This window comes from Saccopteryx leptura, chromosome 11 (genome assembly GCF_036850995.1).
Source record: "Saccopteryx leptura isolate mSacLep1 chromosome 11, mSacLep1_pri_phased_curated, whole genome shotgun sequence".
Lineage (NCBI taxonomy): Eukaryota > Metazoa > Chordata > Mammalia > Chiroptera > Emballonuridae > Saccopteryx > Saccopteryx leptura.
In genome coordinates this window covers 6,763,690-6,791,661 of record NC_089513.1, presented here as the reverse complement: position 1 = coordinate 6,791,661, position 27,972 = coordinate 6,763,690, and the positions used below count along the sequence as shown (strand labels likewise).

The 27,972-nt window shown below is 41.8% G+C and overlaps 1 protein-coding gene across 3 annotated transcripts in view; it reads right to left on the bottom strand.

Moving 5' to 3' along the window:
* TMX3 (thioredoxin related transmembrane protein 3) overlaps positions 1-11,668 on the bottom strand; it is a 32,502-nt gene extending 20,834 nt beyond the window's left edge. The window contains exons 1-5 of one of the 3 annotated variants that reach the window (XM_066352343.1): positions 11,477-11,668; positions 10,669-10,723; positions 7,582-7,621; positions 6,322-6,445; positions 766-811 (exon numbers count right to left, since the gene is read on the bottom strand). In XM_066352343.1, coding sequence (XP_066208440.1) covers positions 766-811; positions 6,322-6,445; positions 7,582-7,621; positions 10,669-10,723; positions 11,477-11,522 — 311 coding nt within the window. In that variant the 5' untranslated portion in view covers positions 11,523-11,668. Of the gene's footprint in view, positions 1-765; positions 812-6,321; positions 6,446-7,581; positions 7,622-10,668; positions 10,724-11,476 lie in introns of those variants that run through there. The other 2 variants (XM_066352341.1, XM_066352342.1) reach the window with 2 other exon arrangements.
* Between the last annotated feature and the right edge of the window lie 16,304 nt (positions 11,669-27,972).

Here is a 27,972-nt window from a genome sequence, read left to right as displayed (position 1 = left end):
AGAACACCAATAATTAAGCAAAGAATGGAAAGAATAATTTACTTAACACAATAAAGTAAAAGAGTTAACAAACATTTAAAAAGTGGGCGAAAGTGGGAGGTCAACACAAAACCCAAGAAATAAAAATTAAAATTACTCAAAATTTGAAATCTGAGTTTTTGAAATGAACTGAAATGAAAACTTACTTTATTATAAAACAAGTTTCAAAATTATTTAACTCCCCACATTATCAAAATAAGGATACAGATGAAACTCCTGAGAAAATACAGTAAAATAATGATTATAAAATAAGCCCTTTAGAATTATTGCACCATCTCTTCCAACTTACAAAGTCCCTGTTAGCCTTGACCAACACCTACAGAGTAGAATTAACATCCGTAAACCTGATTCTCTTTGTTTGTTATCACTAATGAAACAACTACTATAATTATAGACAAGCAAAAAAATCTTAGGAACCAGGAGTCACATGATAATGCAGACTACTTGAGCTCCCGAGAGAAAAATCTTCTGTAACTGTACACCTTGTCCTGCACAGTGTCTGTCAGTCAACACGTGTTTAGTGCACTAGCCGTGAAGAACACACTCACTTAAATACAGAAACAGGGCTTAGAGAGGCAGGGCCTCCTGTGCTCACACTGCACCTCGAGAGAGCGGCTGAACCCATGTCTTCAATCCTCCATGGAAGCTACCAGAACTTAATATAATAAAGCGTAAGTAGAGTGAACTAATAAAAGTACACATATAAACATACAACACTCAACTTACAGCTTAATTGTTGGATAACCTCGAACTCCAAACTCTGAAGCAATGCCTTGATAAGAAAAAAAATAAATAATTCTAAATTTTTTTTAAAAACAAGGAACTAGGTAATAAATGAGCCTTTTTACTTAAGAATATATATATTTATATAAACATATATAGATATGCTATTTTAAATCTAAAAAGAATATAAATATACAACAAAAAGAAAAAACAGGACATTTTTATCCAAAGTATTTACTTAATAATCTAACTTACTGCCTGCACAAAATACCATGGGCAAAGTAAGAAATCAGTGCCAAAACAGTTAAAATTTTGTCTCCACTTGTTTTAAAAGATAGTCTTGTTTTAAATATATGCGCGCTCATACACAAATAAAGTCCCACTTCTCATTTAACTTCATTTCCAGGACAAATATTTCTAAAGAAAAAAATATAAAAGCCCCATCTCTTCCTTTAATGTTTTCTAGGTCTTAAAAGATTTAAAAACATAGCCATATATGCAAAACTCTTTAATTTCTATAGTCAATATATGATCTAAAAGCAACTTTATCCACGGTTTAGTTGTTTTCTACTTTTGTAATAAGCTAGAATAATTCCAACTGACAAAAACATTATTCTGAACTCCTCATGTTAAAATGAGACGGTTGCTACAATGGCACCTTTTTACGGGCAAGAACAGCATGGTGATTACAGGGGAAGAGGGGGTGGGGTGGAAGAGGTAAAGGGGTGATGGGAGGAGACATGGCTCGGGGTGGTGAACACATAGTATGCAGATGACGCAGTCTCGACTTGCACACCTGAAACCTACAGCATTGTACTAACCAATGTCACTGCAGTGAAATTCAATTAAAAAACAAGGAGAGATTAGGATGCAGACGTGCAGAGGGAGGATTGCAGGGGACAGGAGGAGGCTGGTCACTACACACCCAGGAGGAAGGCCACAGGAGGACCCGGCCCCGCCCCCAGGAGGGAGGCCACAGGAGGACCCAGCCCCGCCCCCAGGAGGAAGGCCACAGGAGGACCAGCCCCAGCACACCTTGACCTCTAGCTTCTTGCCTCCAGAACTAAAGAATAAAGGTCTGTTGTTTAATCCCCTCCAAAAAACAGTAACGAACACAAGCAAACAATAACCAGAACTTTAAGAATTATAGAAACCACAACAGCAAATTAATACTATATTACTTATAGATTCAAGGCAAGTAGGACAGTAAAGAGAAAATTAAATATTCTCAGTTAATATATACAATATATTTACATAATGATACTAGTATACATAAAATACAGTTTTTACTGACATGATCTATTTGTTAATTTTTTTTTCCATGCTTTTTTCTTATCTCAGCTGGTATAAGGAAACTACAGTGGGTCCGTAAAGTCATGGTGCACTTTTGTCTGGTCACAGGAAAGCAACAAAAGATGATAGAAATGTGAAATCTGCACCAAATAAAAGGAAAACCCTCCCAGTTTCATACCTATTCAGTGCAGTTTGATGTGGGCTCATGCACAGATTTTTCAGGGCTCCTTAGGTAGCTATCCCGTATAGCCTCTACAGACTCGTCACTGACTGATGGCCTACCAGAACGGGGTTTCTCCACCAAACTGCTGGTTTCCTTCAACTGCTTATCCCACCGAGTAATGTTATTCCTATGTGGTGGCGCTTCGTTATAAATGCGCCGATATTCACGTTGCACTTTGGTCACGGATTCGAATTTAGCGAGCCACAGAACACTCTGAACTTTCCTCTGTCCTGTCCACATCTCACCTGGCATGGCCGTGGGCTGCTCCCTGTATACAGGGTGTTACGTTATCATCTGCGCATGCGCACATGCTACTACATCATCCTACAGAAACTGGGAGGGTTTTCCTTTTATTTGGTGCAGATTTCACATTTCTATTGTCTTTTTGTTGCTTTCCTGTGACCGGTCAAAAGTGCACCATGACTTTACGGACACACTGTACTTCCCCACTGGGTTCTGCTTACCAATCACTTTAGTGATTATGAACCTCTGATTCCAAATCACTCTCAATACCCAAGAATAAGGACAAATCTGTGGCAAAATAACAGCCCAAATCTCTCTGCCTTCCCTAGGAAAGCCCAGAGCTTCTCTCTTAAATACGGAGAGGGGGCCTGGAAAGTGGGTTTTATCAGAGCAACACAAACAGCACAGGTTACAAAGACAAGGACTCAGGTTCCCAGGACCAAGTCCTGTCTCGATATTGCCTTGTGAACTTACGGCCAGTTACATGATTTACAGGAACCCACCTGTATTCAGGGCTTACTTCTCTCCAGTGTATTCGAATTGAGGACTGCTGTTACAGAGACTGCCTTCTTCCAGGAACTGCTTACCCCAAAGAAAGAATTATCTCCCCCTAATACCAACCGTGCTGAGTGTGAGCAACACTGCAGACAGTCACTGACCAAAAAGGGCTTATCTCTGCAAAGGTAACGCTAATTTGCAAACATATCTAATCTGTGAACAGGGAATCAGAATAAAAATGTTACTGAGCCAAATGCCACTGCAAGTTCATACATCACAGAGAGGTAAAATATGCTCTTTGCCATGAAACTGTCACACACAGGTTGAGAAATAAACAGCATTTCAGTGGTTTCATAATAAAAATTAATACAGCATTACAGCTAACATCACAACCATTTTAAATTCTGAATGTTAGCCTTCATTTGTGAAGGGATGTGTGCAAAGAGAAAAGCAAAAATACGTATCTGAATTTAAAGTGGACATTATACAACTTTTTAATGTTGTTTTGTTATAGTAATTAGTTAAAACCATGTGTCAAAAAAATTCTGGTACCATTTCAAACACAGAGTAGAATACATCATGATAGTCCAAAACTCTCTAATTCCAGAATTCTCTATGGAGGTCTGCGGGACTGAAGGTGATGGATGCTACTATGTGCTTCCACTCTGCAATACCACAACGGAGCAACAGCTACACCCACAAATACTCAGAGAGTCTCCAGCTGATCACTGAAATATCCAATCCCACTCCAAAGCCGAGTCCTATGAAAAGTATTCGTCAAAATAATACTTTACTTTGTGATTCTCCAACTTAAGTGTGCAGATCACTGAATTCTATGTAAAAATACAGATTCGCAGGACCCCACCTCAGGGGCTGCCATTCGGAGGGCTGAGGCGGGCCCACGGAATCTGAATTTCCATGGGCACCCACGTGACCCTACTGCAGGCAGCCTGCAGCTGACACCCTGGGAACACCGAGTCTGTGCCCGCCGGGACAGAGACCGATGGGATGGAAGAGCCATGAGACAGCCCTTTCACGTCCCACAGGCCAACAGGGAGTCGTGCTGGCAGCCAGCTTGAGAAAACAACTCAAGTTCTTTACTTCTTTGCGTCCCAGTGTTACTAAAATGCCCGCATTGGAGAGGTCTTGAATTATTTAAGGAGACTTTAAGAACTATATGACAAAAATCTATTTTGTAATCTATAGACAATAATTCTTGAATACTTATCAACTGTTTTAGATGCTAAGAAGATAACTTTCTTTTCCTCCAAAGCACATACATCTCGATTCTATAAAAAAATAAAATGTGCATGCACCACTGACTTCCAACACTAAGTAATACCTGACAATTTCTTACGTTTATTGGTTATTGTTTCTCTCCCATTAGAATATAAATACCGCGAGAGGAGAGATTTTTGTCTGTCTTGCTCACTAAAGAATCAGCAACGCCTAGAATGTGTCTGGCACACCCTGGAATACGGTCAGCACCAAGTACCGGCCCTGTGATGCTTACTCCACAGCAGTTCAGAGAAGGGCTTTTCGATGAGCTTTATATATGACTCAAGCAGTTGCAGGACTTACAAGCAAGCCTCACCCTGCAGGCTGGGGGCTGGTTAGGAGGCGGGTGGAGGGCTACTATTCCAGATCCATCGGAGGAGCAAAGGACAAACCGTGAAAGGGGCCTCTATCTCCACGTGCCGCAGAGGGCAGTCCTCAGTATACACCAGCCCCTTCCCTTTTCCTGAAGCTAGAGGCTTGCTTCCACAGTGCGGCAGGGTTCTGTTTCATGCAATGCAGCCTCTAAAGAGGTTTTATCCTCCTATTAATTCAACATAATCCATAACAATGCTAAACAAACAGGAAATAAAATCTGTAACAATCGTGACAGCAGAAACCAAGTGTAAACCTCTTAGTGGTTTATGAAAGTGAAATGAAAAAAATGTCTCATCATAAAGTACCTAAAAAGCTATAAACTGTGTATAAAGCATTAAGACCTGTAAGAATCTTGCTCTCTTAGTCACAGCCTTTAAAATACTTCTCTAAACTATTCGGGAAAAACCTCTTGGCTATTTTCCTCAAATTCTAGTGCCACTTAATAAATACTGAATAAGCTAATGAATTAGATACTATAAAGTGACATAATGTAAACTATTATCACTGTAGCATCGTGAGTAGCTCCCATTAAGACTGTTACTGACTTACAGGGATGGCTTTTCTTACTATCTTTTTACTCCCATTTTCTTCATGACTTTATTAGTGCCCTGAACAACGAAAATGACCACAAGGATTCTGTGAAGGCCTGACAAGGCGGTGGCGCAGTGGATAGAGCATCGGACTGGGATGCGGAGGATCCAGGTTCGAGACCCTGAGGTCGCCAGCTTAAGCGCAGGCTCATCTGGTTTGGGCAAAGCTCACCAGCTTGGACCCAAGGTCGCTGGCTCAAGCAAAGGGGTTACTCGGTCTGCTGAAGGCCCACGGTCAAGGCACATATGAGAAAGCAATCAATGAACAACTAGGGTGTCACAACGAAAAATGATGATTGATGCTTCTCATCTCTCTCCATTCCTGTCTGTCCCTATCTATCCCTCTCTCTGCATCTCTAAAAAAATAAAAAATAAATAAAAAATAAAGGATTCTGTGAGGGATGCAGTCTGTCACAGCCACTCCCCCTGCCACGGGGACACGACACAGCCCAGGACCACAGTTACCAAACCCAGTGGCTCCGTCCCAACAGAGCTGTTCACGGATGCAGGTAGTACGCCCGAGCATCCATGGGCTGGAGGCCGCCAGCCTCCCCTGTGAGACAGTGTCTTCTCCGCTACGTACTTACTAAGCTCACTTCCCACTCTGTGAATCTGCTCCAATGTTCTCTCTAATGTGAATCCCTTCCCTGAGCCTCAGTGCATTTATCCTAACTCAACTCATCCTTCACATGCCCATTTGTCTGCCATGCCCCCTCCCACTACTCGAACACCAAATTCTCCTCCCACAGTAAAACAGCAACGTCCAGGGTTTCGGGCTCCAGTTTCTGTAGCTGCCTCAGGTCAATGATTGTCCCAAGTGTGCTCAAAACAGCAACAATGGCTCACACATCTCTAGGAGGCTCCAAGTTAACATCCAGAGCGTGTTATACAGTCAGTGGTTAATTCACTTAACTCATAAAGCACAGTCTTAAATTAAAATAACTTTAATTTTACATGAGCAATAACAACATTTCTTCCTCCTACCTTGAATACTGCTTTGCATAATTTAAATATTTGCATGATAAGAACAGTGAAAAAATAAACCAAGTAAATGCTTACTAGAATAGGAAGTAGCATCCATCTTTCCGACTTTAACTGGCGAGCCAATCCTTTTCATCTCAACACCAACTTCATTCCAAATCGGTTCCAGTTTTTTACAATGACCGCACCAAGGCGCATAAAACTTGTTTAAAAAACAAACAAACAACCACTAAAATGTTGTGCTCCTGTGGAAAATGACCTTAATTTTTAAAGAATCTCTTTGAAGAAATGACCTGATAATAATCTGTTGTAGACCAAAAAAGTCTAAATGTAACTTTCAAATTGGGTGACTTCATAAAAAACTCACACAAAATCCTAGACAGGTTAACTCCCAACATACACCCCAACACTGCCACTACTTGAACTTTAAATGACTACTGATATGTACTTCAAATAGACAGGACTTACAATGACAGCATCTTTATTTCCCAGAGGTGTGTCCATGTTATATATAAAATGACACCACCACATACACAATGGCATGCACACCCCGTGAGTGTTAATGATAAACGTCAATCTATTTCCACGATAAAAATTCCAGCACAGCAGGTGCCTGTGCTCCCTCAAGTGTAACCTCTGGTAAGTTATGAGAGGACCAGTGAGGAGACAGGTTTGGCAGAGGGACAAGTCAGGCTGATCAAGCTAAAATCCATTCTCCCTTCTTCCGAACCACAAGCTTGCTGGGACAGTAACTGGTGTTAGGGTACACAGTGTAACTAACTACTGTTGTACTTCCGTGAAATGGGATTTACGTATTTGTTAATGCCATGCTGTGGAAATGTTCAAACACACGCGTGTGCGATGAGGGCGTGACAGAGTGGACCTCTTGCCCCGTGGCCTGGCTCACCGAGTGTGCACGTGACATGAATCCCAGAGTTACTATGGTTTGCATGTATTCCAAACTAGTGAGGAGAGGATGATGCAAGTTTAACATTGTTCACCATCAAGATAAAAGATGATTCTGGCTGCCAAGTGACTGATACACACAATCTCTTGGATAACATGACAAAACCAAGAGTAAATTCTGTAATAAAATCATACCATAATCTCCCTCAGACATAATCCACGAGCTACCCTCATTAGAATTTCATCTAAATCTGGCTCTTCCCAGGAATCTTAAGGCTAAGATTCACTTTAATATAAAAATCCAAACAGTATTACCTAAGAAAACAAACTGAGTAACATACCTAGGTACTAGTTGTATAGATTTGAGTGGAGGAAAACAGAAAAGAACACTTAAACTGATGGTTCATTAGCACAAAATATTTGCATACTCACATCTACAAGCCAAATGTCATCTTTTCTATTTTCTTTAAACCTAAAAAACACAAACACAAGAAAACAAATCTTGTACAGTTTCAACTTTACCATTCAATAGTACAGGTGCAGATACTCAATTGATAAATACAGGAGAATTAAAAAAAAACTTTCAATTGATTTCTTTTCTTTTTTTGGTGACAGAGACAGAGAGAGACAGAGGGACAGTCAGGGAGAGAGATGAGAAGCACCAATCTTTCATTGTGGCACCTTAGTTGTTCATTCATTGATTTCTCATATGTGCCTTGCCCTGGGGGCTAAGCAGACCGAGTGACCCCTTGCTCGAGCCAGTGACCTTGGGCTCAAGCTGGTGAGCCCTGCTCAAACCAGATGAACCCGCGCTCAAGCTGGCAACCTCAGGGTTTCGAACCTGTGTCCTGTGTGTCCCAATCTGACGCTCTATCCACTGCGCCACTGCCTGGTCAGGCTCAATCAATTTCTGCATAAAAGCGATGGTGTGGCTGGCAGACCCAGCTCCAGCCTCTGTGCCCCACTCTGCTCCACTCCACTCACACCGGGCCCTGCAATGACCTGGCAGCTAAGGCAGTGGGCCAAGGCCACCATCCAGCTCTGCTGGCCTCTAGCTGCCCCTGGTCAGCATCAGGAACCTGAATTTCAGCTCCTCCCAGTGGTGACTCAACGGTCCTACCCTGAGCAGTGACAGGGCTGTGTATGAACATTTGCCTTCCTTCTGGCCTTTCGGACCCCAGGGGTAGAGCAGAGGTCCAGGCTGACCGGCTCATCCAGCTTCTGCTACAGCCACAGAGCCCACATGGGGAGTCGGGATGGTCCCCACCCAGCAGGTCATCAGAAAGGCTGCTGCTGGTGTGCAGGGCCCCCACCAACAGGATCCCTTGGGGCCTTTCAGTGGGCCCCAGGACTCTCTTCTCCCCATTCTCGGGGGTCCACACCCACCACGTGAGCCACCTGTCTCCGCAACCTCAGTCCACGGACCAGGGCCTGTGCAGGACAGTGCCACAGACCAGCACGGAGCCATCACTCCCAGCCCGGCTGACACATGCATCCTGAGAGGCTGCCGGCCTCGCTGGACAAGCACAGGGGAAGGCTCGTGAGTGGAGATCCCAGACACACAGGCTGAGCGGAGAGACCCGCAATCCACTGCGGGAGAGCTCAGCAATCCACCAGGGTCTCAGCGCCATGAAGTCTCCCAGGGGCCCCTCAGGCTCTGAGGAAGAGCCTCCGGGTCCTCCTCTGGCCCAGAGGAACCCAGATCTACAGCCCTGCTGGAGCGCCTCTGGCCGGGGTCCGGGAAGGTCCTCCAGTTAAGCAGACTGGAAGGGAACTGGTGTGGCTGCAGCCCAAATGGAAAGGCCTGTCCTGCCCCAGGCACGGTGGAGGCCCTTTGCTCGTGGCACTGACGATGCTTCCCACCGCCCTCCCCTCACTCAGCACCAGGAGTAAGGGGTGGTGGGTGCCCTGGCCTCCTGGCCGTGTGCCATGTAAACATGACCACCTGTGAGGATGAGACACGTGAATAAAGACTGTCTCTGCTCGTAACAGAGTTTCAATACCGACACGAATGCTCACCAGGAAGGCGCCTATGCTGACAAAGGGAAACGTGACCTAGGAACACACCGTGCACGTCAGCTAAATGCAAAAATGAACTGTCGTTCACCGCACTCTGGGTCCACCAGAGGACGGAAATTCAGACTCCAGCCTAGTTTGGGCCAGCATATATGGACTGACACTGTTGTTGAGAAGACATCGAACCAGCATGAGAAGACAGTCTTGCTGGACAGAACACACTGTGCCCCTCAGGACAGTGGGCCCAGCCCGTCCGAGTCCACAGAGCACCCATCTGAGGAAGGTGAGGGCTTGAAGAGTCTGCCTGCTCACCGCCCATCCCTTTCTTCGTCCTCAAAGTCCCCACTGGCAGGCCATTCTAAAGGACCAGGCTCACAGTGAGTTCCCAGGATTGCCCTGCTGTTAACAACGCTTCCCCCCAGAACCACCGATTCTGGGAACAACCTGCTGCCACTCCCCATAGCTACTGGCGTGGCTGGTGAAGTGCCCAGGGGACCCTGAGGCCTTCTGTTTTTCCAGGACAGCGCTGTGTTCAATGACCACTTTGCTGCCACACCAGTTTTACAGTGCAGAGGTGGTTAACTGGGACAAGGCAAACAAAGTGACAACCGACGCTTTGTTCCCTAGCTGCTGTGATCAAGTGCCAGCTCCTCTGTGTCCCATTTTCCCCAACGGACAAGCAGGCAGGGGTCAGGTGGGTCAGCAAAGACAAGGATCCATCTCACTGGTGAGCACTGAGCCAAAGGCTTCTGCCTCTACCTCTCTATGAACCCATGAAAGAGGGCATGACGGGAAAAAGGGGCAGGAGTAGACAGGCACCGAGTCCACGTGGAGACAAGGGCCTCAACCAAGCCCATCCGTAAGGAGGCCTCTGCAGAGATGCCGAGAAAATGCTGTAAGTGAACACCCCCTCCCCAAAGCAGCCAGGCTAGGTAAGAATGCAGATACGCATCTGAGCCTGGCTGGCCCGGGAGGCCGAATCTATGACTACAACTCCCTCCAGAGACTCCAGGCACTGGCTGTGCACTAAGTCTGGGACAGGGAAGGCAGCTTCCCCTGGAGGCTTGCCAGGAAAAGCTTTGAAATTGCCTGAAAGATCACACATCGTGTTTGGTCTGGAGCAGGCTTCTTCACCCCCTATGAATAAGAAAAAGCTTTGTGATTAATACTGTGGTACTATGTATGGGAACAAACAAACAAAACATGGTATGGCTCTCAAATTCCAGCACCCACTTACTGACTGAAACAGAAAAATGTAACAAATGCAGGTGAAATTTTAAAATAGAACACAGATGAGTTTTGCCCATTTTTTTGACCTTGTACCTTAGTCAAACACTTTTGAGCACAACCCCATTTTGTACATACAAAGCACTGAGAACAACACCTAAAACAAAACTGGTACTATATAAGCGTTGGTCAGGACTGTCCCTATTATTAGATTAGACTCAAACACACATGAGTTTGGAAAAAGTTGTGATGTTATTTAAACACATATATACTCACGATTCATCCAGATCTTCTACAAATCCTTTACAGAAAGCCATGTCCAGCAAAAAAACTGGAAGAAAAAGACAAAACGTGAATGTGGCCTGTACTACATGCTCAGTCACTTACAAAATGTTTTGGATGGTTTACAACCTACCAAAAATCTCACCACTGCGCCACCCCCAGAGCACCAGTGATGCAAAAGCATAAAGAATTCACCTGTTTCATACATGCTCTGCGTGCCACCGCTCTGGGAGCAGAGGCAAGTTAGGGTGCCAAATCACGGTGCTGCTTTTTAAGTCTACTTTGACTTTCAACCTATTTCCTTTTTTGTCCGTGCCATCTTTTCGGCATAAAGACCGAAGTCATTCTACGTTCCTCTTCTTATTCTAATACCAACGATCTCCTCGGGATGAACTACAAAGACTTAGTGTTCGTGCACAAACTTGCAGGTGGAAAGAGAACTGCGCTCTGCCGCTAGGACGTATTCCGGAGCAGAGTCCGGGTCAGTGCGACCCAGGAAGAACCGGGCCACGGCCCGAGCCTGCTCTGGGCTGGGCCACCCTCCCTGCAGCCCGGACCAGGCTCGGGACCTCGCGCCCACGCGCGGGGCGGCCGCGAGCCGGGGAGGTCGCATCCTTCACGAGCGTCCGAGGAGCCAGCGTACCGGACTTCCCGCCACCCTGAGCGTCAGAACCGAGCGGAACCAGACGGAAAGCAGCCGCACGTCGCATCGGGGAAGGAGCCACGATGGGGAGCCAGGCCCGGACCCCACACCCGGGGACGGTCCCCGCGCCCACCCGCATCGCCCCCGCAGGGCGTGTACCTGTGACGCAGAGCGGCAGGGAGGCCCCGCGTCTCGGAGCTGCCATGGTCACCGCAGGACACCCGCAGGCCGAGAGGAAGCCACCAGCGGCCGCCGCCTGCGCTCCCGGAAAGGGAACCGGGGCGCGGAAGCAAAGCTTGGCGCCGACCGCGGGGGCGGGACAGGCCGGCTTCCAATAAGCTCCCAGGACAGCCCCCCACCGCCCCGCTGGACTCTGCCTCTGAGCATGCGCGGGGCGAGAGCGCACGCGCAGAGCTGGGACGCAAGCGCAGTCGCGTCCTCCAGGCGTTGGCCGTCTGGGCGGTGTCGGGGAGCGTGGGAACCGTGCGTGGGGTCGCCGGCGCGTGCGTGCGGAGCAGCGGGTGCGGCTTGGGGGCGTTTCCGGGAAGTTCAAGTCCCGCTGAACTTGAAAAGGAGTTCGAGTCGTGACAGGTGTTTCCCTAGCTGCTCGGGCGCAGTGAGCGATCAGGTTCCCGAAGTGGCGGTGTTGGCCGCGGTCGGGAGGGTCAGGTTTCTGCGCGATCGCCATATACTGTTTCTGCAGTGATTGTGGAATCGTCTTTGAATCGTCTGCAGAATGGGAGATCAGTCTGACAGTAGAAAGCCCCACGGAAGCGTTTTGCCAACGAAAGGAGTCCCTTAAAGAGATATTTTTTTCTTTGACTTGAAACCTGTAAATGGGAAGCTGCTCATCCGGTATTATCTTTGATGACTCGTTCCTCTTTTTTTTCTTTTAGTTCTAAAATATTTATATTGCTGTTTTTCCACGCAACAAAAATGACTTATAAAAGCGACATCGTTTTCCATGATGGTTCCATCAGCAGTCACTACATCTAATTCAGTTGCGATTTTTGAAGGACACATAAAATATCAGGATTTAGATTAAGTCCGTTATTGAATATGGGTTGTGAGAACAGAAATGGATTTCGATGTCAGTCGACTCACCTTAGGTTCAAAATTCCGACAGGAAGAAAAAAATCTGATAAATACTGCAGTTTCCGATGACTGGAAGGTTAAATTATAGTCTGTTGAGGGTAAGCCCTACGTTTTCTCCCTTTTGTGCGTTTAGCACTGTATCCAATGCAGACCTTCAGATTCCTCTATACTTTTAAGTGGGATGTCTAGTATTCTAAGAGCTTAACATGTATAAATATTCCATCTTTTTAAAAGTTCCTAAAGTAGGAAATATTATAGATGAGGATCCAGGGGCTCAGAGTAAGTGATTTACTTAATAGCTAAGAAGGATAGAGTTGCTATTTGAAACAAAATTTTAGACTCCATAGTCCTTCTCTCTTTCTTTCTTCCATTTCAGAACATCACTTTTATTTGCGACTTAGATGAAACATAACAGATTGGATTGTTCTCAAGTTAAGAACAAGCTATTTTCTTGAAAAACAAATGCACAAATACACAAAAACAAATAACTATAAGTCATATGCTAAAAGCAAGTAAAATACTAGGATAACTGTACATCAAAAAATAAATTGTCCAAACCTTACGCTTTCAAAAATAACTTAATTCAAGTCCCAAATTTACCCTAACTTTTCCTTCCATCTCCAAATTTCTGCAGCACACTTTCTGAATTTGTAACATACTTCCTTGCATTGTCTATATTGCTTTTATACAGACAAGCATTAATTATACCTCAAGCTAGACATTAAGTTCCCTTGAGGAGAGAGACTTTACAGTTTCTACTACTACCATGTAACAGGTACTCATCCAAGACTAGTTGGCATCTCTTGATCTGCTCAATCAAGATTCTATTTGTGTATCAGACCATCCAGCTGATGATACATCATCACAAGAGTTTGATAATCAATAACAGTCAAAGTAAAACATGTAGAAGCAAAAGTGACTGGAACAGTGTTATGAATCCCAGTTGATGTCAGTGGCTTTCAACTGCAGGAAAAACCACTGGTGATGGCAGGTGACAGTGATGGTGGTCATCGTTGACAGTGTAGTAGACACTGATCCACCTGCTCATGAGAATTTTAATACACAATCTCAAAGTTATACCACCAAGTGTTACCGACGAAGTTGTTGGGGCGCCAGTGAGAACCCAGCAGCAGCGATGGAGATGGAAAACTTTGATATTGATGTATAAACTAGTAGTCCTGGCAACAGGAGATGCTGGAGACAAACCTTGGTGGCTAGCAAGGCTTGTTGGCATTCTTTCTGTGACACCACCCTGTCACTCAGGATTTCTTTCTGTCCTAGAATTATCTCCCCTTCCACGTCATTTCCAGTCCTCATATTTTGGCAAATGGCACAAATGTCTGACAAATCGCTTTCCCTGGGAGTTAAAAAGCACATAGACTTGTATTACCTGTAAATACTTTCATCATTTATTTCCCCCAATCTCTCCCCTGACCATGCACACGACACAGTTCCCTACCAGATCCTGCTGAGCCAGCCATGCAGTGTGCATCCTCTGTGCCTTTTGTAAAATTAACCTCATCCTAAGTTAGATTGAATGTTATTAGCAAAAACTATGCTGCATTACCTTTAAAAAAAAAAGGCTTTACTTTTTAAAGAGCTATTTTAGGTTCACAGCAAAATTGAGAAGAAAGTACAAAAATGTAACCCCAAAATAGAGTACACTAAAATTTTATCATTCTTACCTGATTTCAGAATTCTCTGCCTTCCACAACATGTAAAAGAAGATATCTGTTTTTAGCATTTGCATAACATCTTAAATTAGCATGTGGAGGATGACAAAACCACTCTTAATCAAGATCTATGCGTTGAGGTAATGTAACCACTAAACCACTTTTGGCTCTTAAGCTTTTGAAATGTGGCTAGTGTAGTGCAGTATTTACTTTCAGTGCTTAGTTTTAATAAAGTTAAATTTAAAACTGATACTTGATTCAGTTGTTGGAAGACTTTGAAGTATGGTTGGAAAAATCTGATTATGTTTTCATTTCAAAGATGGTCAATATTGTTAGATATAACCCACATTTTTAAAAAAGTCTCTGGAGTTGTTTTTTTGTGGTTTATCTTGTTGTTGTTTGTTTTTTTGTAGCAGGTCCCCAGTAAATGCTGGTGGTTTTTGATAGTAGGCTTGTTGGGCAAAATAGAATTAGGTGTTGTTGTTTTTTTAATTAATTTTAATGGGGTGACATTGATAAATCAGGGTACATATGTTCAGAGAAAACATCTCTAGGTTATTTTGACATTTGATTATGCTGCATTCCCATCACCCAAAGTCCAACTGTCTTGGGTCATCTTCTATCTGGTTTTTGTTGTGCCCCACCCCTCCCCCAACCCCTCCCTCTCCTCCACCCCACCCTGTAACCACCACAATCTTGTCCATGTCTCTGAGTCTCATTTTTATGTCCCACCTATGTATGGAATCATATAGTTCTTAGTTTTTTCTGATTTACTTATTTTGCTAAGTATGTTATCAAGGTCCATCCATGTTGTTGTAAATGATCCGATGTCATTATGTCTTATGGCTCAGTAGTATTACATAGTATATATGTACCAAAGCTTTCTAATCCGCTCATCCAGGGAGGTACACTTGAGCTGTTTCCAGATCTTCGCTATTGTGAACAATGCTGCCATAAACATGGGGGTGCATTTCTCCTTTTGGAACACTTCTATGCTGTTCTTTGGATATAGTCCTAAAAGTGGGATAGCTGGGTCAAAAGGCAGTTCAATTTTTAATTTTTTGAGGAATCTCCATACTGTTTTCCACAGTGGCTGCACCAGTCTGCATTCCCACCAGCAGTGCAGGAGGGTTCCTTTTTCTCCACATCCTCAGCAGCACTTATTCTGTGTTGTTTTGTTGAAGAGCGCCATTCTGATTGGTGTGAGGTGATATCTCATTGTGGTTTTAATTTGCATTTCTCTAATGATTAGTGATGTTGAGCATTTTTTCATATGCCTATTGGCCATCTGTAAGTCCTCTTTGGAGAAGTGACTATTCATTTCTTTCGCCCATTTTTTGATTGGATTGTTTGTCTTCCTGGTACTGAGTTTTACAAGTTCTTTATAAATTTTGGTTATTTGTTGTGGACCGTAAATGGCAAAAAGCCATTATAGATTCGAGGCTTAGCAAACTGCTAAGTTTTCCGTCTCCATATTTGGCTTTGATGCTGAGTATTTGCACCCACTCCACTTGCTTCCTTGGGTTACTGGAAGCAATATACATGCCCTTCCTCTGACTCTTTGTTTGTTTCAGATGTTTGTAAATTTCACTAATGTATCCTGTTTTTGCCTTGGGAGAGTTCCTGTCTTAGCCTTTGATGTGCAACTTTGTATCAGGGTCTTTGATTTGCATATGTCTATATAATAAAGCGAACTGGGGCTATGAGGCACTCAGATACTGCCAGGCAGTTTGAAGAGTCCTCCCGGTCCCATCAGTTTTGTTCTGACAAAGTGTGTTTTCTCAATTCCACACCGTTATAGGAGCCTCGCTGGTCCGCGGCAAGTGGCACCCGAACAGACGACCTGAGTACGAAGAAACTAAAACTGAAGGAAGGTGACGGAACTCCCCAAAGTGAAGTGCACACAGTGAGTAAAGAAAGTTTTGGGGGAAAGTGTAGTTGGGAGTACAAGATTATGGGACAGATAAGGTAAAAAATAAGGGACCTATATGTAGAAATGTTTCCGTATGAAGACAAATTGTTGTCTGAAGAGTATCAGGGTGAGCTGAAAACAGAGGGATGTGAAAACGAGGATAACTTGGAGTCTGAGGATGACAGGGGGGATGAAAGATCCGTGGCTATGGCTGCCTTAGCCGCGGGGCCTCCACTGCCCTCAGCTCCTTCCTACATTCAACCCTCTGCTCCTCCGTTTCCTTATCGGGCTGATTGCGGAGTCTATAGCTCAAAATCTGGGAAATCCCCTCTCCAACAATCTATAGACCAGACTCAAAATGTAGGGGAAACAATAAATGATGGGGCTTTACCCGTTTTCCTGTTGTAGAAATACAGGATGATACAGGGAGACTAGTGCGAGAACATGAACCTGTACCTTTTAGAACTCTGAAAGAGCTTAAACTTGCTTGTGTTCAGTAAGGGCCTACTGCCCCTTTTTTACTTTATTAGATACTATTAGGGCAAAGGCTGTTCCCCCAAATGACTGGAAAGGGATTGCTTGTGCTTGCCTCTCTGGGGGTAATTATTTGCTGTGGAAGTTGGACTTTCATGAAGGGGCTGTTGAGGTAGGGGAGAAATCTCAGCATAGTCAACCTGAGCCACCAGTTACAGCAGGTATCTTTCTAAATGGATGTGCTCTGAAATCCCGGGTTTCTCTCTGGGTTGTCTGGTTCATCTAATTCTTATTTCTGTTTAGTCTTTGTTTAATGTTGTCAAAATGTGTCTATTTTTAAGGCTTGAATTAAGGGTTTTTTTGCATGCAAAAATTGGAAATGCTGGCTCTAATATTTAGAAAAAAAATGTTTTTAGAACTTGTAAGGAGTGTTCATTTAAATTTAAATAGAATAGAATGTAGATCCTTAAGACTTACTGATTTGGTTAGTGCATTGTGAGGTGTGTTCAGAGTTAGGAGCCAAATAGGAACTTAAGTATTAGGAAACTCCTGCAAATCTTCTTTGTCATGCTCTTTTTACTTTAAATTTTCTGAATACTGGTGTACAGGGTCATTCAGCAGCAGAGAGACTCTGGAACCCTGCAAGGAAAGCCTTCCCTGAAGTGCGATGGAGGGACCCGCTTACAGGAATCTGGCAAGGGCCAGACCCTGTTCTCTTATGGGGCCGAGGATATGTGTGTGTTTTTCCTAGGTCTGCTGAAGCTCCTCAGTGGATCCCTGAACGACTGGTGAGACACCATGATTCTAGATGAGAGACTCACTTCCCAAGAGCAATTGTATGAGGCTTATTTTACTATGCTCTTTTCCCTTTCTCAATTATTATTATCTAATTTTTTTAATGTTTTAGATCATTTTATTTCTTTCCTGCTTCATTGCTTGAAAGGAGGGCCTGATTTGGGTGTTGCTGAACAGAAATCTCATATGGCTGTCTTGAGATTTTTCAAGAGGGATCTCTGTTTAGTATATATCCTTATTATGTTCCTATTAAGGTAGCCTTACTTAAGATCAAGCAGGCCATAGTTTAATCTCTAAAACCCCGGGTTTCACTCTTGATTTGTGTGATTGTATGTGAAGTCTTTGTTTAATGTCTATGTGTCTTTGTTTATAAGGCCTGAATTAAGTCCTTACATGAAAAGTAATAATAATAATAATTTTGGAAATGCCGGCTCTAGTATTGAAAACAAAATAAAAATAATTTCATTTCCCTACATAAATATAATTTTGTTTGGAATAAGTAAGGCACGCTCATTTTGGATCCAAAAGATTTGCTGGTTTGACCAGGCTGCTCCAGGCTGCAAGTGGAAGGCTTGGGGCAGCATAGATTTACATAATAAAAGAGTAAAGATTTTTTTTTTTATTCATTTTTTTTTTTTTAGAGAGGAGACAGAGACAGAGAGAGACAGAGAGGAGAGAGAGACAGGGGGGAGGAGCTGGAAGCATCAACTCCCATATGTGCCTTGACCAGGCAAGCCCAGGGTTTCGAACCGGCGACCTCAGCATTTCCAGGTCGACGCTTTATCCACTGCGCCACCACAGGTCAGGCCAAGATTTTTTTTACTATAGGAGAATAATGAAGATCACACTGGGGTTTTTCAGTTTTGATATGTACTCTTTAAGGTGCCTGTTAATTAATATTAAGGGGGTGTTTTGGTAAGTGTGGGAATGTTGCTTGAAGGTGCATTTACTCTATTTTTGTTAAAAGTTAACAAAGTCAAGAATTTCTTGCAATCTTTAAAGTCAAAATATTGTAAAGTGTGCTTAACATTTGCTTGAAGATTCAACTGTAAATAATATAAAAAAGAAAGGGGGGGGGGTTATGTCCTGGAGCTCCTGCAGGTCTACCCTATCATGCTTTATACTTTAAACAATTTCTTTAGAATGCTGATGTACAAGAGATGCCAAATTTTTGTCCTGCAAACGTCTACCCTCTTTTATTTGATTCAGCTAATAACACTGTTTTGTCTTTTTCTGAATAGCTACAGATATATAGGCAGATAGGGACCCTCACGCCCCTCAGTGAGATCTTCTGAGCATGGCTTTTAAGGTATCAAGAGGCAGAAAAAGCCCAAAGGAGATCAGGTAAAATACTAGCTCTTGGCATATGCCCTCAGAGGCTCCAACGCTCCAACTGGAACTTCATCAGGGCCCTGCTTCAATAGTGGAAAGGATGGTTATTTAAGCCAAAGCCTGCCAGGCTTACATGCTTTTGCTGTGAGGAAGAAGGGACACTGGAAGGTAGGCTTCCCCTTTGCTCCTCTAAGGGAAGGTTCAGTCTTTTCCAGCCCTGCTCCAGCCACCTGTGACCTAACCTTACCCAGAATACTGGGATTTGCCACTGAAGGCTGAAGGTGCCCAGGGCCAGTGGCCCCATCTACGACACTGTGGACGAGCCTGGGGTATTTCTTCCAAGTAGCCGGTAGACTGGTCTCATTTACACAAGGGCCACTTAACTATGTCTTGCCTGAATATTCAGGTTTTTTTATTCTTCCCTCGAAGTTCTCTGTTGTGGGTATTGATAGTCCTGTTTTCTGCTGCTTTGTTTAATATATAGTCTTTCCTTTATTCCTCCTGCCTCAATGCCCCACTCATATTTTAGGCTAGGACCTACTCCTAATTCAGAGCTCCTTTTTTCCTTTTTTTGCCAACTTACAAATTTACCTCTGCCACCAAGCTTAGTGTATTCCAAGGTTCTCCTCACCACCCCATGGCTGTAAAGCTTCAGTATAGGACCCCTGGGTTCATCTTTCCAGTTTAAAGAAAACGGAAGCTCCATCTTCATGCGTGCTGCAGATGGCTTTTCCAGTCCACCTGGCTCATCACCAGCTAGAAGCAGCGGTCATTGGGACTTTGACGCTAACTGCAGAGTGTGGAAGTGTGACAGCAATTCCTGTGCCATATGAACTTTTCCTGAATGTGGACTTTTCCTGGACTCCTGCTCCTGTGACAGTTTTTGATAGACTGAACTACTTTTGGGTTGCATTTGCAGAGATTTGGAATGGTGTTGGCGCCAACTTGGACTTGGTGAACACTTTAAGGACATTACTCTTTTATAGATTCTTATTGTATTAGCTTAAAGAGATTGCTTAAAGACTTTAATCGCTGTGATGTATTAGTATATTTGTTTTGGGTATCTGTTAGCATTAGCTATACTAATTTTGTGTTTGTTCTCTATTTTTTCTGTCTGCCTCCAAATTAGAAAATCAGATGAATGCAAATCTCAGCACACAAATTAAAAAGAAAAGGGGGATATGTTGTGGACCATAAATGGCAAAAAGCCATTATAGATTCGAGGCTTAGCAAACTGCTAAGTTCTCCCCCCTCCATCTCCATATTTGGCGATGATGCTGAGTATTTGCACCCACTCCACTTGCTTCCTTGGGTTGCAGGAAGCAATATACATGCCCTTCCTCTGACTCTTTGTTTGTTTCAGATGTTTGTAAATTTCACTAACGTATCCTGTTTTTGTCTTGGGAGAGTTCCTGTCTTAGCCTTTGATGTGCAACTTTGTATCAGGGTCCTTGATTTGCATATGTCTCTATAATAAAGCGAACTGGGACTATGAGGCACTCGGATACTGCCAGGCAGTTTGAGGAGCCCACCCGGTCCCATCGTTTTTGTTCTGACAAAGTGTATTTCCTCAATTCCGCACTGTTATTAGGAGCCGTGCTGATCCGTGGCAGTTATTAACCCCTTATCAGATGTATTGTCAAATATGTTCTCCCATTGTATAGTTTGTCTTTTTGTTCTGTTCTTATTGTCTTTACCTGTGCAAAAGCTTTTTAGTTTTTTATAGTCCCATTTGTTTATCCAGCCTTTTATTTCACTTGCCCATGGAGATAAATTCACAAATATATTGCTGCGAGAGATGTCAGAGAGCTTACTGCCTATGTTTTCTTCTAAGATGCTTATGGTTTTACAGCTTACATTTAAGTCTTTTATCCATTTTGAATTTATTTTTGTGACTGGTGTAAGTTGGTGGTCTAGTTTCATTTATTTGCAGGTAGCTGTCCAATTTTCCCAACATCATTTGTTGAAGAGGCTGTCTTTACTCCATTGTATGCTCTTACCTCCTTTGTCAAATATCAGTTGTACATAAAGGTGTGAATTTATATCTGGGTTCTCTGTTCTGTTCCATTGATCCATATGCCTGTTCTAATGCCAGTACCAGGCCTTGTAGTATAATTTGATATCTGGAAGTGTGATACCTCCCACTTTATTCTTCCTATTCAAGATTACTGAGGCTATTTGTGTTCTCTTTTGGTTCCATATAAATTTTTGGAATATGTGCTCTATATCTTTGAAGTAAGTCATTGGTATTTTAATTGGTATTGCACTGAATTTATAAATTGCTTTCAGTAAGATACACATTTAATGATATTTATTCTTCCTAACCATGAGCACGGTATATGCTTCCATTTCTTTGTATCTTCCCTGATTTCTTTTATCGTACAAGTCTTTAATCTCCTTGGTTAAATTTATTCCTAGGTACTTTATTTTTTTGGTTGCAATGATGAAGGGGATAGCTTCCTTAATTTCTCTTTCTGACAGTTTATTGTTAGTGTATAAAAATGCTTCTGATTTCTGAGTATTAATTTTATGTCCTGCCACATTGCTGAATTCATTTATCAGGTCCAGTAGTTTTTTGACTGAGACTTTAGGATTTTCTATATACAATATTATATCATGTGCAAATAATGATAGTTTTACTTCTTTTTTTCCAATTTGGATGCCTTTTATTTTTTATTCTATTCTGGTTGCTGTGGCTAGGACTTCCAGAACTATGTTGAATAACAGTGGTGAAAGGGGGCACCCCTGCCTTGTTCCTGATCTTAAGGGGATTGCTTTTAATATTTGCCCATTGAGTATGATGTTGGCTGTGGGTTTGTCATAGATGGCCTTTATCATGTTGAGGTATGTTCCCTGTATTCCCACTTTGCTGAGAGTTTTGATCATGAATGGGTGCTGAATTTTATCAAATGCTTTTTCTGCATCTATTGAAATTATCATGTGGTTTTTCTCCTTTTGTTTATGTGATGAATCACATTGATTGATTTGCAAAAATTGTATCAGCCTTGCCTCCCAAGAATAAATCTCACTTGATCATGGTATATGATTTTTTTCATATATTGCTGGATCCAGATTGCTAATATTTTCTTGAGGATTTTAGCATCTAAATTCATCAGGGATATTGACCTATAATTTTCTTTCTTTGTGTTGTCCTTGCCTGGTTTTAGAATCAGAATTATGCTCACCTCATGAAAGGAGCTTGGAAGTCTTTCTTCCTCTTGAATTTTTTGAAATAGCTTGAGAAGGACATGAGTTAGTTTTTCTTTGAATATTTGGTAGAATTCACTTGTGAAGCCTTCAGGCCCAGGACTTTTCTTTGTTGGGAGTTTTTTTATAACTGTTTTGATCTCATTTGTTGTAATTCATCTGTTTAGGTTTTCTGATTCTTCCAGATTAATTTTTGGAAGATTATCTGTTTCCGGAAATTTGTCCATTTCATCTAGGTTGTCTAGTTTTTTTGGCATACAGTTCTTCATAGTATTTTCTTATAATATTTTGTATTTCTGTTGTGTCTGTTATTTCTTCACTCTCATTTCTAATTTTATTTATTTGAGTGCTCTCTCTTTTTTCTTGGTGAGTCTGGTTAAAGGTTCATCGACCTTCTTTGCCTTTTTAAAGAGCCAGCTCCTGGTTTCATTGATCTTCTGTATTGTTTAGCCTCTATGTCATTTATTTCTGCTTCCTTCCTTCTACTACCTCGGGGCTTTACTTGCTGTTCTTTTTCTAGTTAAGATGCAAGGTCAAGTTGTTTATTTGAGCTTTTTCTAGCTTCTTAATGTATGCCTGTAGTGCTATGAACTTCCCTCTCAGGACTGCTTTAGCCGTGTCCCATAAATTTTGAGTTGATGTATGCTCATTATCATTCATTTCTAGGAATTTTTTTATTTCTTCTTTCATCTCATTGTTAACCCATTCATTACTTAATAACATGCTATTTAATTTCCAAGTGTTTGAGTATTTTTGAGTTTTTCTGTTGTGGTTTATTTCTAGTTTCATGCCATTGTGATCAGAGAAAGTGCTCGATATGATTTCAATCTTCTTAAATATGTTGAGACCGCTCTTGTGTCTTAACATGTGGTCTATCCTAGAGAATGTACCATGAGCACTTGAAAAGAATGTATATTCTGCTGCTTTAGTGTGAAAGGTTCTGAAGATATCTATTAAATCGTGTTGATCTAGTATGTTCTTTAAGTCTGCTGTTTCTTTTCTTTCTTGAGGATCTATCTAGTGATGTTAGTGCGGTACTGAAATCCCCTACTATAATAGTATTGCTGTTGATCTCACCCTTTAAATTCATCAAAGTTTGCTTTATATATTTAGGTGCTCCTATATTAGGTGCTAGATATTTATAATGGTTATATCTTTCTGTTGGATTGCTCCCTTTATCATTATGTAGTAACCTTCTTTATCTCTTACTATAGCCTTTGTTTTAAAGTCCATTTTGTCTGATATAAGTATTGCTACCCCAGCTTTTTTTCATTTCCGTTTGCGTGAAATATTTTTTTCCATCCATTTATCTTCAGTCTATGTGCATCTTTTGTTTTAAGGTGTGTCTCTTGTAGACAGCATATGTATGGGTCCTGTTTTCTTATCCACGCAGCTATCCTATGTCTTTTGATCAGATCATTTAATCCATTTACATTTAAGGTTATTATTGATATGTAGTTGTTTATTGCCATTTTATTCTTTAAAACTCTATTTCTCTTTTGCTATATTCTTTTTCTCCTTTGATCTGTTTACAACAGGCCCCTTAGCATTTCTTGTAGCACTTGTTTGGTTGTAGCAAATTCTTTGCGTTTTTCTTTTGTTTTGTTTTGTTTTGTTTTTTTGTCTAGAAAGCTTTTTATTTCTCCTTCAATTTTAAATGATAGCCTTGCTGGATAATGTAGTCTTGGTTGTAGGGTTTTATTCTGCATTACTTTGAATATTTCTTGCCATTTCCTTCTGGCCTCAAGTGTTTCTGTTGAGAAGTCAGAAGTCATCCTTATGGGGGCTCCTTTGTAGGTGATAGCCTTTTTTTCTCTAGCAGTTTTTAGTATTTTCTTTTTATCACTAAGCTTTGGTATTTTAATCATGATGTGTCTTGGTGTTGATTTCTTTGGGTTTCTTTTTAATGGAGTTCTCTGTGCTTCTTGAACTTTTGAGACGTTTTCCTGCCTTAATTTAGGGAAGTTTTCAGCTATGATATGTTTGAACAAAGTCTCTATCCCTTGTTCTTTCTCTTCTTCTTCAGGAACCCTATGATGCAGATTTCATTTCTCTTAATGTTGTCACAGAGCTTTCTTAGAGTTTCTTCAGACTTTTTGAGTCTCTTTTTTTTTTCTGCTCTGCTTCCGTGCCTTTATTTATCTTGTCCTCTAACTCGCTGATTTGATTCTCAGCTTCCTCCATTCTGCTTTTAATTCTTCCACTGTGTTCTTTATTTCTGATATTGTATTTGTCATCTGACTGATTCTTTTTTATTATTTCAATGTCCTTTTTTATATTTGCTATCTCTTTATTTAGGTGTTCATAATGACCATCTATTTTTGTTCTAAGATCTTTGAGCATCCCAACAAGCATTATCTTAAACTCTGCATCTGATAATTTGGTTATATCTGACTCATTCAGGTCCTTTTCTGGGGATTTCTCTTGATTCATTTGTGTTGCATTTCTCTGCCTTCTCTTTTTGTCTGTGTAAAAGAAGGTTTTGGCCACTAGAGTCCACTGGGTATGGCCTCTGTGTTCCCTAGGTGTGGTCTGTCTGCAGGCCTGCCACCCCCTCTAAGTCTCTGCAGTTCTTAATATATGTTTAAGTATGTGCAGAGGTTCTGAGTTTAAAAGTTTGAGAACAAAGTAGACTTTTTTAGAACTCTGCTTTCAATAAGCAAGGAATGCAAAGTGAAAGAAAGCCACATACCTAGCATATCATAACATTGAAAGAAATGTGGTATTATTAATATGTTATCTCTCAACACAATTTGGTTATCTATAACAAAAGATAAAATTACACCCAAATTGGGCAATTTAAAAACATACTTATAAATTATATCTTTGTAAATATAATAGTAATTGAAACTAAGATATACACAGAACTAAATAAGAAAGAAAATATCTCTTTAAAGCTATAAGATGCAGCAAAATGTGCATTAGAGAAACTTCCAGACATAAATGCTTTTTTATTTTAGTATAAAAGAATATTAGTGAACTCAACTTTGTTCTTAAGAAGAGAAATAAAAAAAAATAAAAAGAAAAAAAAGGAAAGTGTGAAAGACAAGCAGGGACATTCATCTTAGTGTACCAGAAACTGTTCTCTGAACTGAAGGAGAACACGGCATTGAGCAACAGGGACCCGATGCAGTGTGTTTCTGAGTGGGTTATAAGGGATTTCACGTATGTGGCACATGCCTACTCAATCAGTGTTATAAATGCTTAACACACATACATCAACGCATTTAGAGAGAAAGAAAAACAAGACACAACTGAAAGACTTAAAGAAGTCCCAGAGTATATCTCAATCCAACCAATAATAGGGACAACTTTTTGCTATACTGAATTCTGAAACGGACTGAGAGCACGTGGCAGAGGACGAAGAAGAGAGAAAACATCTGATACATTCGGACATCAGGATGCACTCTGAAAGGCTAGCTGAATCATCCCTCAGGCCTAGAGAACTGGAAGCCAATTTAATGTTAGACCAGCTGAAGTAAGACAGCTCCTGCACCTACTGTACTCCCCCTTTCTGCAGACCAAACCTTGAAGAGTAAAGCCCCGGTTAGCTAGCTGGAAAAGGGGGGATACAGAGAGAGACCCCCCTATCCTAATGCAGATGTCCAGCCTAAAACAGAGTGCAGGAGAGGAAGAGGGGGAAATTATGATGGCAAATCGAGTTCAGAATTTTGATTAATACTAGGACTGGCTGTGCCAATTATTAGACTCTGTTTGCAACTTGTAGATTTTCAGAATGATCTTTTATCTAAGTGGGCTTGTTAGAATTTTTATACATGGCCAAGGGGGGAAATCCCACTCCAAAAAATGTCTAATGAATGATGAGAGGACAATCGGTTATATTTTATTTCAGGGGTCAGGAACCTATGGCTCATGAGCCAGATATGGCTCTTTTGATGGCTGCATCTGGCTCGCAGACAAATCTTTAATAAAGAAAATAACGTTAAAAATATAAATCATTCTCATGTATTAGAACCCATTCATTTCCTACCACTCATGTTCATAGTTGCGGGTGGCTGGAGCCAATCACAGCTGTCCTTCAGGACAACACCAAATTTTTATTGGATAGTGCATAAAGTACATGGGTCATTGTATGGCTCTCACAAAATTACATTTTAAAATATGTGGCATTCATGGCTCTCTCAGCCAAAAAGTTTCCCGACCCCTGTTTTATGTCGACATTATTGCTTATTCATCATATTAATTATGTGAGGAATACTAGGACCAAAAGAGGGACATAAATATAAAAAACAGAGTTTAAAAAGATATATAATATTATCACAGCATATATGAAAGATTAAACCAAATCAAAAAGTTCTAAAAATATAACCTAACCTAGATTGGTTTAAGATCTGGAAAGGTAATATTTGGATAGTCATTAAATAAACTGAATAAGAAGTTTAAAATTGTCTCATAAAAAAGTGTGCTGTCCAACTTTTGTGAACTAAGAATCTATTACAAACTCTTCTAGTGAACAGAAAAATAGGAAGCACTCCTCAATCTGTTTAATAAGGCTACTAGAAACTTGGTAAAGAAACCCAATGAGGCATGTGTGAGAAAGATATTATACAGGTCAATTCATTCAGGAACAAAAATGGAAAAAATTCCAAATGAAATGTCCAACCCGATACAGCAAGGCACCAAGAAAGACAAAATTGGGTTTATTTTCCAGGAAAGCAAGCATGATTTAACATTAGGGGGAAATAATTGATGTGAGTATTCCACAGTAATAGATAAGAGATGAAAAATATGTACTCATTTCAATAAATGTGGTCAAAGAATTTGATACGTATCACCTCCCAAACATAATAATGTAGTGAACTAGGAGTAAGGAGGACAATTTTTCATCATGGTGTGTTGAGCAGGTTCGTTCCCAGCAGTCCTGGCATCAGCTTGAGCCAGTTTGCTAAAGTTCCTGCATTTCTCTCTCAGCTCTGGCCCCAGTGCCCAAAACATGCTGGCTAATAGTGTTTCCTTTGTAACCATGCATCTGAAGAGTTTCAGGGTGGCTTTTTATCAGCTCGTCAGCACTGTTGATTGTCAAGGGTGAGTTTTATGGTTGCATCTGGTCCTAGACCTTCAGAGAGCTCTGCTTTTGAGGCTGATTTTATAGGAGGAATATGCCTATGTGACCAGAAAAATATTAAAAAACCCAGCGAGTTTCCTGGACTCCATAGTTCCAAAGTGTTCTGTGCACAAATATAGGTGGGCGCTGATACAAAAGGGTTAGTGCTTACAGCTACGACCTATATAAAATGTGCAGGGAGGAGCTTGGACCAGGCCTCCCCAGGCCCCTGCTGCAAGACAGCCTTTTCACAGTGATCCACACCTTCCTTCAGTTCTGTCGTTGTGTGGCTTTCTTTTTCTCTGACAAATTACAGATTTGTGTTGTTGTTTGGGGTCCTAACAGTCTTCCTTAGCAGTTGAGCCCTGTTTTGGTACTGTTGGCGTTAGAGATGAGCAATAAGTTCGAAAAACACTACTTTCAATGCCTAGGCAAGATGCTAATTTTCTATTATCGTAGCTGAAAACAACAGAAATGTACTACTGTATTCCAGTAGTACATTTCAGAATTCCACTGACCACTGGTGGTCATGATGGAAGAGTGAGACTTGAAGGACAGGGTCTGCTGAGCAAATCCCCGTGGGAGAACCAAGCCTCTTACCAACGTGAGGGGCGACGGAGCGGTCTTAGGTCACCTGGATACGGGAGCATGGCCTGGGTCTGCTCAGGGGCCCCTCAGGGGTGATAGAATTCATTTAGGGGAATCAGGAGATGCTATGGGAAAAGGAATAAAAGTTGAAGTCTCCTTAAACATTGAAATATATGTTTTTTTTAAAAGTATACTGTGGGGTATCTCCTTTACCTGGATGTATAATCTGTATGGATAGAATGATTAACTAAAAATTGCTTCCTCTACTGAGTAAAAGGAGAAAAAATAACTTGTAGCTCTGCCCTAAACCTGGTACTAATTGGCTATGAGCAATGGGAGGGTTGGAGTTACCAAAGCCTACCGAAATAGTATGAAATACCATCCTGTGCCGAGGGCAGCAAAAAAAATTACAGCCTAATTAAGGACACATGAGGTGCAGGAGTGTGAGTTCTTACACACTTCAGTAAGCTGATGTTGCCAGGGAGGAAGGCTGATGGATCATGGAGGCTGACCA